Below are 12,355 nucleotides of genomic sequence, written 5' to 3' on the forward strand. Positions count from 1 at the left end.
GCATAGATGCCTGTATGTTGAGCATAGCCTGGCCTATAAAATTATTGAAAGAATAATGTCTGTAATTGCATCCCTCTGAAGAAGGGATATAAGAAGACTTAACCTAGAGCAGGGTTTCCCAAAATTGGGTTTCAAGCTGTTTTTGGACTACAGTGCCCATCACCACTGATCCTGCTAGCTAGGGATGATGGGAGTTGTAGTCCAAAAACAGCTGGAGACCCAAGTTTGGGAAACCCTGACCTAGAGAAAGATAAGGCAGCATGATTCTCGAGTGATGGGCTCCTGTGCAAAATGAAAGTTGGCTTGAAAATATTTTTTATTTCCTCCAATCCACCTTGGAGGTGGCAGAACATCTCTTTAGCACAGGGGTGGAAAATCTCTGGTTCATGGGCCACTTTTGGGTGTAATCTGACCCACAAAGTAATATCCACAAAACCACACCCACCTGTCAATCACCACATCATGCTTTGGCCTCAGGAAAAGGTTAGATGGCAGAACAGTGCCCCAGGAAACATGAAACATTCTGCTGTCTAGAAAGCTACATCACAGCAATTAAGATCGGACACCCCTGGAATTCTTGTATAGTTTCTGTACTTGGTTTTCATAAGTCGCCTTATCCCCCCCAAAAAAACCAACAACCCCTTACCATGTTTGATTAGAACAGAATTTATAAGAAACATGAAAATTTAGATTGTGGTTCCTAATAAGTAGCTACAACATGTCTTGTATGAATTCAGTTTATCAAACCAAAGCCATAATTTACTAGTCTTTCTTGTTAAGCAACACATGTACTCAGAATCGTGGTCTTAAAGTTTGTATCACTGGGTCATCAGCAGAGAGGATTTGCTTAACAAATTGGTTAAACTTCCTTGGGTTATTAGCAAACTCAGTATTTCATTTGCCAATGAATGCGTTTTAAAAATCTGAACAAAATGTTATTGGGCTTACCTACAGCTCCAAAAAGGCTTGTGCAAAACATGTGCCCCATTCCATTAAAATTTATCCCAGCCTTTATTTTTCCCCTCCTTAGTTGCTTAAATACTGAATCTATAAGTATTTATAAGTGTCTATAAGTATTTATAAGTATTTATAAGTATCTATAAGTGTTGCTTAAATACTGAATCTATAAGTTAACCTGGAGATCCAATATAGGTTAGACACATTTTATTATTCAAAAAAGAAAAAGAGAAAGGAAAGCAAGACAGGCCTAAATATTCAGGTTGTCACAATCTGTGGCTTGAACCACTAGTAAAAAGGGAACTGATTTGTATTCCAGTTCTTTGTTAAGTTAAGCCCTGAACGTTGCCAGAGGAGCTTCACCGGGTACAAAACAGCACAATCTTGGCTTTAGTTATAAAGTCATTAAGAGTGGTAACATTAAAACAAATTAAAAAATCATCATCCATTTTCACTAAAGGAAGCAAGCCGATTCAAAAAGGCCTCCAGTCAAATGCATATGGCTCACGTCTACATGACAAGTTTCAACCAGCTTCATTCTAGTTTAACTGCCATAGCTTTCCCCAAACAACCTCGAGAACTGTAGGACAGAGCTCTGTTCGATTCGGTGCTGTTCCATCCATTTAGAAGCTAAGCACCCATCATGGACCACTACACGAGATCTGAAGAACTCTTTCAAACATCGGACTCAAAGGCCTTGATGAGGACACGCTGAGCATCACCTGCCACCTCGTTTAGGAAGCTGTAAAGCATGTAATAGGTGGTTCCAAAGGATATCCCTCCAGCTGTCACAGAGCCAAATACAGGGATTGTGCTGGCAAAGTACTCCACCAGCATCAATGCCCCACCACCGGCTTTGGTTAACATCTTCACCACGAGGTCCCTGGAGATTTCTTTGGTCAATGGTGACTCGATCACCTCTTTAAGCTCCTCCACATTCTTGCCAACCTTCTCAGCTAATTTGCCGAGGGATTCGTCATCTAGGCCAAAGTTCTGACGGTATTCCGAAAGAGACTTAACCAGGATAGTTATATCGCAAGCTACAGAGAGGCCTGGGATGGGCACAGCTGCTATTCCGCATGAGATGGTAGCCAGCTTCCAGATTTGCTTCTGCAAGGCCTCTTTCTTCTTCTGCAAGATGGACAAAGAGATGTTTGGCAGGGCCATGAGGAAGGCATGTCTCTTGTGGCTTGGCAGCTCCTTCTCCAGAGTCTCCTCGAGCTGTATGAAGTCGTACTTGTTTAGCTCCCAGCTGGAAAGGAGGAAGACCTGGGGAGCAGCCACTCCTTCAGCCTGAAGGCACTCTTTGCAATTCTCTCGAATCTTCCTCAGTATCGCCTCTTCGTCGTAGGCTTTTGGCCGGCGCTTTTTGGTGGCCTCTAGATCTGCGTCTACCTTCGAGCGCACAAAGTAGAAGCATTTGCCCAGCCGCTGGATTTCCTGCGCCAGCTGGGCATGGTTGGACTTGAAGCGCTCTGAGGCAATGAGAATAAAGAAGTCATAGCGGGAGAAGTTGACCTGTTCCAGGTAAGTGCTGGACTGGAAATCTGGAGTGCCAATTCCGGGAAGATCCCACACAGTCACGTTGGGGTGCTTGGGGTGTGAATAAGGAGTGGGCACCTTTGTGGTCTCCACAACCCCCGTGTCGGCAGATCCTTCGTCTTCATCCCCTAGGCCTCGAATGGCATTGACAAACGAGGACTTGCCGGCACCAGACTCTCCCGTTACTGCAATGTCCAGCCGGGCATTCTCCAAAGCCTGCAGGTTTTCCAATATTTTGGACGCTGCTTCTGCCATTCTTCCTCCTTCAAGTGCATCCCTAATCTCTTCGATGTCTTCTTCGGTGATGATATCATATTCTTCTGCATAGGCAGCGGCTTGCTTTTGGGAATCCAGCGGCGGCTGAACTGCCATAGGATCGTATCGAGGCCTGACAGGAAGGGGGAGAGAATGCAATACATAAGGAGACATTGAACAAGTTTTACTTATTGTGGGACAATGTGTTCTGCATCTGAGACATCATCTGAGGAGATGGCATGAAACAGGGCACCTTTTTTTCATTTAGAGAGCCATGCAGCCAGCTCAGATCTAGGCTGGATATTTGGAGAAAGAGAAAATGGGCCAGCATTGTCTTGAATAATGTTTATGTTATAAATAGGGCCTTATTACATCCAAAATTTGTTATGTGAGAGGTTATCAGGTTGAGGGAAATTAGGGCTGCAACCTCTAAAGCAAGAACCAATAGCCTGCTTCCTTTTTGTTTAGTCCACAGGTGGGGAACCAAAGGTCCTTGGGCCAAATGCGGCCCTCCAGGCCTCTCTATACGGCCCTCAGAACTCTCCTCAGGCCACACCCCTCAGCTGCACTACATCTCCATGTTTTTGCTGGGTTTTGCCATTGAACTCTGATAATGCCTTCTGCTTGACTGTAAGGAAGCCGACTTTTGACTTCCATTTTTCCCAGGGTGAAAGAGAAGCATCACATAAAGTGTTGGTGTGTAGCCAATTTAAACACTATTGCACTAGTGATTAACGCCATAAAATGACTTAGGCCCCAAATGGCAGCCCTTAAATTGTGGAATCCCCTCCCTGCAAGTGTGACCCTAACACCTTCATTGTATCATTCCCGTTCCACAGTGTTTGCATCCTGAAGCAACACCTCCGGGTGTTTTAAACCATTTCTAGCATTGCGTTTTAAATTGATGCAATCCACCCTGGGACTTTATTGCAAAGGGTTAGGTGAGAAATCAAATTAATAATAATAAATAATAATAATAATGAAGAATGAGCAGAACATTAAGTTTCCATAGAAAAACACAATGATTAAAAATGAAAAAGTTTCTCCAAAGAAAGACAATGAGGTATGAATAACAAAATACTGTTTATACTCAAAGAAAGTGGCTAAAACGCTCTTTGTTCCTTGATCTTGTAACCCCCATGTGCTAGTTAGCAGTGAAACTTGCCTGAAGGGAAACACACCTTTTGGGCCTGCTCTCGCCAACCTCTGCTTCACCTCGTCTCTTGGCAGCCATCTTGGACTAGGTCTCAGGCCAGCAGGTGTTTGCTCAACAAAGCGTCAGTTTGCACCTTTATAGCCTTAGTCAAGGGGAGTCCTCTCTCTCCCTACTTCAGGCCTGACTTTCTCCACCTGAAAGTGCCACGGTATTTGGCTGACAGCGAACCAACAATTCACCCTATCCAATTTGGTTCTAGCTAGCTCCTTTTCATCCTTGCACGGTCGTCCGAAATGGCCATTCCCTCTCTTCAAAGCATCTCGGTTCCTCCTCCTCTCCTCCTTTGTTTTAAATGTGTATCCTCAAAATGCAGGCACCCGCTCACAGCCCAGCCTCTCAGCTTCATTCCCACACAGCTCTATATATGGCCTAACCACTTCCTTTTGCTACCTAGCCCTGGATTTCCTCCCCATTCTACGTTGCAACGATACCTCCCTGCTAAATGTTTTCAGAACCAACTTAAGGGGCCTAATTCACACAAGGAGCTCTGGAGACAAGCAAATACTCAAGAGAAATGTTTCTCGAACTCCAAGGAAGCTGTATGTTGGAAGGTTTAGGGCAGAGAAAAGAAAGCACTGATTCAGGCAGTGAAGTTAAAACTATGGGTATCTGGTTGACCACGGTAAATACAAGATGCTGGACCAGAGGTGAAAAAAAGCTCTTCTTGTTGAAATCCCCTCTTCTGCACAGCTGCCTTTTTCCAACTTGAGACCATTGGCTTATTTGGATTAATCCAGTGATGGCCAAACTCTGCCCTCCAGCTGTTTTGGGACTACAGCTCCCATCATCCCTAGCTAACAGGACCAGTGGTCAGGGGTGATGGGAATTGTAGTCCCAAAACAGCTGGAGGGCCAAGTTTGGCCATTACTGGATTAATACTAATATTGTCTACAATGAACTGGCAGTGGCTCGCTAAGATTCGCTTCTTCTGATAAGGGAAAAGTGCAACAGAAAGTTGTTTGCATAACTCTGCAAACAAATCAGAATGAATGTCACAGTCAGTTTGCCTTAACACACACAGCACGTTGACCTTTAAGACACCCACATACAAGTGAGAGCATTTCACTTCCTCTGCCCTGTGAGACACTGCTAATTTCACAGAAGAGGGAAACCCTTTGGATTGCATTTCAGTTTTTGTTTGCTTTTAGAAAGAAAGGAAGAAAGAAAAAAACCTTGGGGGAAAATTATAGAACATTATAATCACTTACAAAATACACAGCACTGATGCCGAAGCATAGTAATAGAATCTGGGGCAGACTTTGGTAATCTTTCGTAATTATGTCCAAGGCCAAAATTTGTTTGTGCAAGGTCAAACCCCGCCCCCCATGGATTTTCTCCATTATGGATTTTCTTTTTGTGTGTGTGTGTAATAATTTCTATTAGTTTTCAATTAAGGTAAAGGGACTCCTGACCATTAGGTCCAGTCGTGGCTGACTCTGGGGTTGCGGCGCTCATCTCATCTGCGTTTGTCCGCAGACAGCTTCCAGGTCATGTGGCCAGCATGACTAAGCCGCTTCTGGCGAACCAGAGCAGCACACGGAAACACCGTTTACCTTCCCGCCGGAGTGGTACCTATTTATCTACTTGCACTTTGATGTGCTTTCGAACTGCTAGGTTGGCAGGAGCAGGGACCGAGCAACGGGAGCTCACCCCATCGCGGGGATTCGAACCGCCGACCTTCTGATCGGCAAGCCCTAGGCTCTGTGGTTTAACCCACAGCGCCACCCGCGTCCCAAGTTTTCAATTACAATAACTCAATAAAAGCCTCATTGCCCATACCAAAATATAATACCAAATTATAATACGATTAATAATGCCGATTGTTCAGATGCCAGATTATATTATTTTGTTGCCCTCCATGATAGAATTGATGATTTACTTTAACTCTGCACTCCAAAAACTTATAAATTCCAATACACGCTAGTCAGAATAACAAACCCTTATACAGTACTGCAGCTGCAATTTTAATGACTTCAGTTCGCATTAACACATCAAATAATTTACAGTCCTACACCAATTATGGATCTTCTCAATTTTGGTCCTCCTTGGCTAGGTGTTCTGCGCTGATAGAGTAAGAAGTTGGTGCTGTTGCTATTAACGTTACCATTATTAAGAGCCCTGCTGCATCGGCCAAAAGTCCAACGCACTCTGCCATCCTGCATTCCAGTGTGGCTAAGCAGACGCTTCCCAGACGCACAGCAGGAAGGCGGGAGCTATTTACTTCCTAGTCAATACCTGGCGGCATATACTGCACCTGACGCTGGAGGTTCCCTATGACTAATAGCAACGCATCTGTTGTCCTGCGCTCTTGTTTTCGAGCGCCGTATCCTGAGCCACTTCCTGCTTCTTAAATACCTCCAAGGCAGCAACAGTTTCCAAATATTTTAAGCCAAGGCAGCAGCACTTTCCAAACATTTTAAGCCAAGGGCCACCTGCTGAAACGACATTGGCCCCCACTCCGAAAAAGCACAAATAGAAATGGAAAAGTCCACTAAGGTGTCAGAGTCGGATCTTCGCTTCCTCCAGGATCCAGATGGATGGGAGGCTGGCTTTCCGAGTCAAGTGTTTGCGCCGCCGATCCACATTTTCTTTCCAACCCCTCCCGCGCTGCCTCCCGTCCTTTTGCAGGCGGGACTCAAGCTGTCCTCCCGCGACCTCAGTGGCAGATTCCCAGCGATCCACCGGTGGGGAGGCGGGGTGGGCGAAGGGATCTCTTGATCTTGCCCAGCAAGCCGCTTTGAGGGGAAGCCTCCCTTTCCCTGCAATCTGAATTGCTCGCCATCTGAACTCAGCTCTGGCTAAACTTTGGCCAGCCGCCCACAGCTCCTCTCCAGTCCCCATCCACCCCGCCAGCCCCCACCCCCACCCCGCATACCTTTCAAGGCAAATCCGTGGCGATCCAGACGTTCAGCAGAGTGACCTAGGAAAAATGTGGAGCAGATCCTTTGGAGTGGGGGGTGCTGAGGGGGTTTCCCGAGGGGCGGCCGTTTTGTTTTGCGCGCGCGGCGGCCCCAGAAGCGCCCTGATTTCCCGGTGCATCTACGATCGACTTTCGGTTTCCAAGCTGCTTATTGTTCCTTGCTGCCTCCTGGTGGAAGGAATGAGTTCGGACCGAAACGGAATCGCTATTATTTTTAAGCGGGGGGGAGGGGTGAAATTACCATAAAATTACCATAAAATTTGCTGTGCGGTGCACATGCAAAAAGGCGTGCGAAGTGTGCGGCGGGGGAGAAAATATATTTGTTTATAAAGGCAGTAATCGAAGCAGGTAAAATGCTTTTTTGATTTTTTATTTATTTTGCAAGGGGGAGAAATGGCACGATCGCGTCAGTCGGGGAGAACACTAAAACGCTTTTTTTCTTTCTTTCCCCTGAAGCGAGTAAGGGGGAAACCGACTTTAGGACCCGTTCGTTGCGCGCTGTTAGAGGCAGCGCCGTGCGCCAAGGTGGAGTCACGTGTATTGCAGGAACCCGAAACTGAGAAGTTCACAAAGTAGGATTGCTCTCCTTGTAGGAGAAGACGGAGAAACGGCGGCGTGCGATATGTACCGTAAGTCACTGAGGAGGCAGGTGTAATTTTTTATAGGGGATTTTTATTTCTTCCCGAGATCGCATTCCACACGGAAGTGCAGGTGACTCTCTGGTGCTCATCCGGATTGCAGTCGTCAGGTTTGTAACGTTAAGGACGCAGTGGTTCGTTTGGCAAGAACCAGAGGAGGATTTACACGTGCAAGATAGAAACCGAAATCTGCAACTGGAGCGTTCTCTTCCGGGAAACAGTTTGGCTTATTGTAATAATAACAATTTTTTATTTATTTATACCTCGCTCATCTGGCTGGGTTTCCCCAGCCACTCTGGGAGGCCTGCGGAAAGCCATCTAATCCAGATTTTAATTTTATCCTGAGTTGTTTTTAAGAGGTTTAATTATTGTTTGATTTTATATCAATGTTTATATTTGATGTTAGCCACCCTGCGCCTGGTCTTGGCCGGAGAGGGCAGGATACAAATAAAAGTTTGTTGTTGTTGTTGTTGTTGTTGTTGTTGTTATTATTATTATTACAGCACATAAAAAATGCAACGCATTAGACATTAAAAACTTCCCTAAACAGGGCTACCTTCTGATAGTTGTTTGTTTCCTTGGCATCTGAAGGGAGAGTGTTCCACAGGTGGGTGCCACCACCAAGAAGGCCTTCTGCCTGGTTCCCTGTAACCTCACTTCTCACAGTGAGGGAACCGCCAGAAGGCCCTCGGAGCTGGACCTCAGTGTCTGGGCTGAACGGTGGGGGTGGAGACGCAACTTGAGGTATTCTGGGCCGAGGCTATTTAGGGCTTTAAATGTCAGCACCAACACTTTGAATCGTGCTTGGAAACATACTGGGAGCCACTGTAGGTGTTTCAAGACCTTATATGGTCTTATACGGTTATATGGTCTCGGTGGCCACTCCCAGACACCCATCTAGCTGCCGCATTCTGTCGCATAGCTAGCCTTCTCCTCCATTAATTTGCCTGATCCGCTTTTAAAGCCATCTAAGTTGGTGAACATCGCTTCCTTCCCGTGGGAGGGAGTTCTGTAGCTTAACTAGGTTCTGCATGAAGAAGTGCTTGTTTTATCTGCTCTGAGGGTTTCCTAATAAGAATTAAGTATCCACACCCACTGTTGTGCATGGTAGGATCTAGAATGAATCTGGACTGAAAGCATTTTGGAGATGAACATGAATGGATTGAGAAAAACAATTTTTTTGTGGCACTAGCGGGTGAGTGTGTGCACAACCTGAGGCTGCAATCCTACCCTCACTGTCTTGTGTAAGAAAGTATCAGGAATGTCACACCTAAGGCAATGGGACATGCATGCCTGCATGCCTCCCTTTTCTAGCACCATTGCAAAATCTGTTCAGTTTTGCACAGGAGGATAAAAGGGGGAGCGCACAGCAAAGTTTTCCGTTAGATGATGCAAGCATGCATATGTTCCATCAATACGCTCTTTATTTTCTCTCTCACACACAGAGGTGGGAAAGCCTCTTTTAACATGATGGGTGGCACCAGCTGTATTCTTAAATTTAAAAACTATATAGATTGGCTGACCAATTAATTGTGAAGGCACCTTTCAAGCACAGTGGAACCTTGGTTCTCAAACTTAATCCATTCCGGAAGTCCGTTCAACTACCAAAACAGTTTGAAAACCAAGGCGTGGCTTCCAATTGGCTGCAGGAGCTTCCTGCACTCAAGCAGAAGGTGTGTCAGACGTTCAATGTTCAAAAACCAGAACACACACTTCTGGGTTTTCAGTGTTCAGGTGCCAATTTGTTCATCAACTATACCGTTGGAGAACCAAGGCTCCACTGTATATATTGATGGATGGCTTGATGGATTAACCAAGGTGATCAGCTGACAAAGGCTGCAGTCCTAGACACCAGAGGTGGGGAACCTGTGGTTCTCCAGATACTGAACCTTTAACCTGATTTGGTGGCGCTGTGGTCTAAACCACTGAGCCTAGGGGAAGGTCGGTGGTTCGAATCCTCATGATGGGGTGAGCTCCTGTTGCTCAGTCCCAGCTCCTGACAACCTAGCAGTTCAAAAGCAGATCAAAGTGCAAGTAGATAAATAGGTACTGCAGGTTAAAATGATGAATTACGCAGAATTGGCTAGACTATCAGGGAGAATATGAGATCAGGACGAACAGAAGTTTCATGAAACTTGGAGTAAATATTTGGTGTATATAAGAGACAACTGTAAAACCTTAAAGACACTGGCAGGGTTAGATTAACTCTAACAGCATATGGTTAACCAGATAAACAAACAAAATCCGCAATGTAAGAAAATGTACGATACTTACCAAAGGGGTAGAGGGAAGTCTGAAGCTCGGCAGAGCCAAAGATATATGTGAAATTTATTTGTATATTGAATGTTTATTTAATGAAAATCAATAAAAAATTATTGACAAAAGATAAATAGGTACTGCTCTGGCGGGAAGGTAAACGGTGTTTCCGTGCGCTGCTCTGGTTTCGCCAGAAGCGGCTTAGTCATGCTGGCCACATGACCCTGAAAAACTGTCTGTGGACAAACATTGGCTCCCTCAGCCAGTAAAGCGAGATGAGCACCGCAGCCCCAGAGTCGTTCGCGACTGGACTTAACTTACCTTTTTTTAAAAGACATTCTGAAGGCAGCCCTGTTTAGGGAAGCTTTTAATGTTTAATAGATTATTGTATTTTAATATTCTGTTGGAAGCTGCCCAGAGTGGTTGGAAACCCAGCCAGATGGACGGGGTATAAATAATAAATTATTATTATTATTTTATTTTATTTTAAATTGTGGAAACAAAAACTGCCAATTAATTCCACCCCCCAGCACTAATGATATTTCCCTTCTTTTTAAAGGAAACATGGCGTCTGTCCTCAGCACTGTCTTGCAATGGGCTCTCAGCATCGTCATCCCATGTTTTACAGCTCAGCTCTGGAGATTCATGAACAAACTGCTGACCGTCGTGGTCGTGGTGGCGCTCGCTGTTCTCCTCTCCACGATGTGGATAGCCATGAACAAAGCGGATTATTCCCCCATGGGCACGGACCACGAGGTTGCTGTGACAGCCAAGCAGTTGTGGAAGCCCACCAGTGTCCTCAATATCATGAAGGATGCCCTGTTGTACGTGGCTAACCTGCTGCCCTCTTACAAACCACTGACAGCTGAGAATCTCCTAAAGCACCGCGATTGGCTGGATGGCATCAACTACATACTCCAAGCCTGTTTCAACAAGGCCATTGATACCTTTCTCCAGGAGCCCTGGTCTGTGCAGCAAAATGCCCAGCTGGTTATCCAGTGCGGCGGACCCCCCATAGAGTTTCGGTCTGGCAAGGGGGACTGCCAGATTTCTGTATATGTCCTATACAAGCAGATCCAGTGTGATATCAAAGAGCGGACGGCCGAAATGTACCTTGCGAGGCTGGCCGTTCGCAAGGAGCCGCTGAGCGTCGGAGACCTGCTGAGAGTGAGGCAGAGCTTGCGCTCCTGGGGGGTTCTTCCCGAGGAACTAGGCCACTGCTTGGAGTTTGCAGTGGAAGAGTTTGCCAAGGAGCCGTTCTGCGTCCAGGACAATGCCCACATGGTTGTAGACTGCGGCGGGCAGGTGCTGAACTTCGCCTCTGGCGAAGGGGAGAATAAGATCAATATCTACGACGTACGGGGAGGCCTCATTCACTACCGGATCAGGATCTCGGGTTCCTGGACCAGCATCGTGCGGTACTTTCATGGGAACAAAAATCATGCGCAAACACATGCGAGGAAGCCTCTGCAGCTAGAGTGAGGTGAGAGCTACGAAAGGAGCTCGCCTCTTCTCGCCTCTAAAAAGACTGGTTCACAGTTTCCCCCAAACATGAGAGAGGCAGAACATATGCACATTTTTGTAAACACCCCCCCCCCCATTAAATGCATTTTGTATGTTGTTTTCACAAACTTGTGGATTTTTATGCATGCTCAGCCATACCGTTATGCATATTTGAACATGATGGATGGCGGCTAATAGATTGAAGTTGAATCCTGACAAGACAGAAGTACTGTTTTTGGGGGACAGGGGGCGGGCTGGTGTGGAGGACTCCCTGGTCCTGAATGGGGTAACTGTGCCCCTGAAGGACCAGGTGCGCAGCCTGGGAGTCATTTTGGACTCACAGCTGTCCATGGAGGCGCAGGTTAATTCTGTATCCAGGGCAGCTGTCTACCAACTCCACCTGGTACGCAGGCTGAGACCCTATCTGCCCGTGGACTGTCTCGCCAGAGTGGTGCATGCTCTGGTTATCTCCCGCTTGGACTACTGCAATGCGCTCTACGTGGGGCTACCTTTGAAGGTGACTCGGAAACTACAGCTAATCCAGAATGCGGCAGCTAGACTGGTGACTGGGGGCAGCCGCCGAGACCACATAACACCGGTCTTGAAAGACCTACATTGGCTCCCAGTACGTTTCCGAGCACAATTCAAAGTGCTGGTGTTGACCTTTAAAGCCCTAAACGGCCTCGGCCCAGTATACCTAAAGGAGCGTCTCCACCCCCATCGTTCTGCCTGGACGCTGAGGTCCAGCGCCGAGGGCCTTCTGGCGGTTCCCTCATTGCGAGAAGCAAAGCTACAGGGAACCAGACAGAGGGCCTTTTCGGTAGTGGCGCCCGCCCTGTGGAACGCCCTCCCATCAGATGTCAAAACGATAAACAACTACCTGACATTCAGAAGACATCTTAAGGCAGCCCTGTTCAGGGAAGTTTTTAATGTATGATATTTTAGTGTTTTTTTGGTTTCTATGGAAGCCGCCCAGAGTGGCTGGGGAAACCCAGCCAGATGGGCGGGGTACAAATAATAAATTAATAATAATAATAATAATTTGAGTTGGGGAAACTGCATTGATAA

At 46.4% G+C, this 12,355-nt stretch overlaps 2 protein-coding genes across 10 annotated transcripts in view; one reads left to right on the plus strand and one right to left on the minus strand.

Moving 5' to 3' along the window:
• Window positions 1-1,149: 1,149 nt before the first annotated feature.
• The window catches only part of LOC310712383 (interferon-inducible GTPase 5-like), a 323,482-nt gene continuing 312,276 nt past the window's right edge, over window positions 1,150-12,355 (minus strand). For 3 of the 6 annotated variants that reach the window (XM_083515363.1, XM_083515370.1, XM_083515375.1), the window contains one exon: window positions 1,150-2,887. In XM_083515363.1, the coding sequence (XP_083371489.1) occupies window positions 1,633-2,887 (1,255 nt within the window). In that variant the 3' untranslated portion in view covers window positions 1,150-1,632. Of the gene's footprint in view, window positions 2,888-5,178; window positions 5,254-6,074; window positions 6,802-6,845; window positions 7,080-12,355 lie in introns of those variants that run through there. The other 3 variants (XM_083515376.1, XM_083515364.1, XM_083515377.1) reach the window with 3 other exon arrangements.
• LOC310712411 (uncharacterized protein) lies at window positions 7,136-11,463 on the plus strand. Of its 4 annotated transcripts, none has more exons than XM_083515448.1 (2): window positions 7,136-7,238; window positions 10,344-11,463. In XM_083515448.1, exon 2 carries the CDS (start codon window positions 10,349-10,351, stop codon window positions 11,264-11,266), a length of 918 nt encoding a protein of 305 aa, XP_083371574.1. In that variant the 5' UTR covers window positions 7,136-7,238; window positions 10,344-10,348; the 3' UTR covers window positions 11,267-11,463. The 4 variants fall into 4 exon arrangements, with proteins under 4 accessions (XP_083371574.1, XP_083371572.1, XP_083371573.1 ...); XM_083515446.1 differs by lacking the exon at window positions 7,136-7,238 and adding an exon at window positions 7,262-7,519; XM_083515447.1 differs by lacking the exon at window positions 7,136-7,238 and adding an exon at window positions 7,262-7,514.

Source organism: Podarcis liolepis, assembly GCF_965112155.1.
Source record: "Podarcis liolepis genome assembly, chromosome: 7".
Classification (NCBI taxonomy): Eukaryota; Metazoa; Chordata; class Lepidosauria; order Squamata; family Lacertidae; genus Podarcis; species Podarcis liolepis.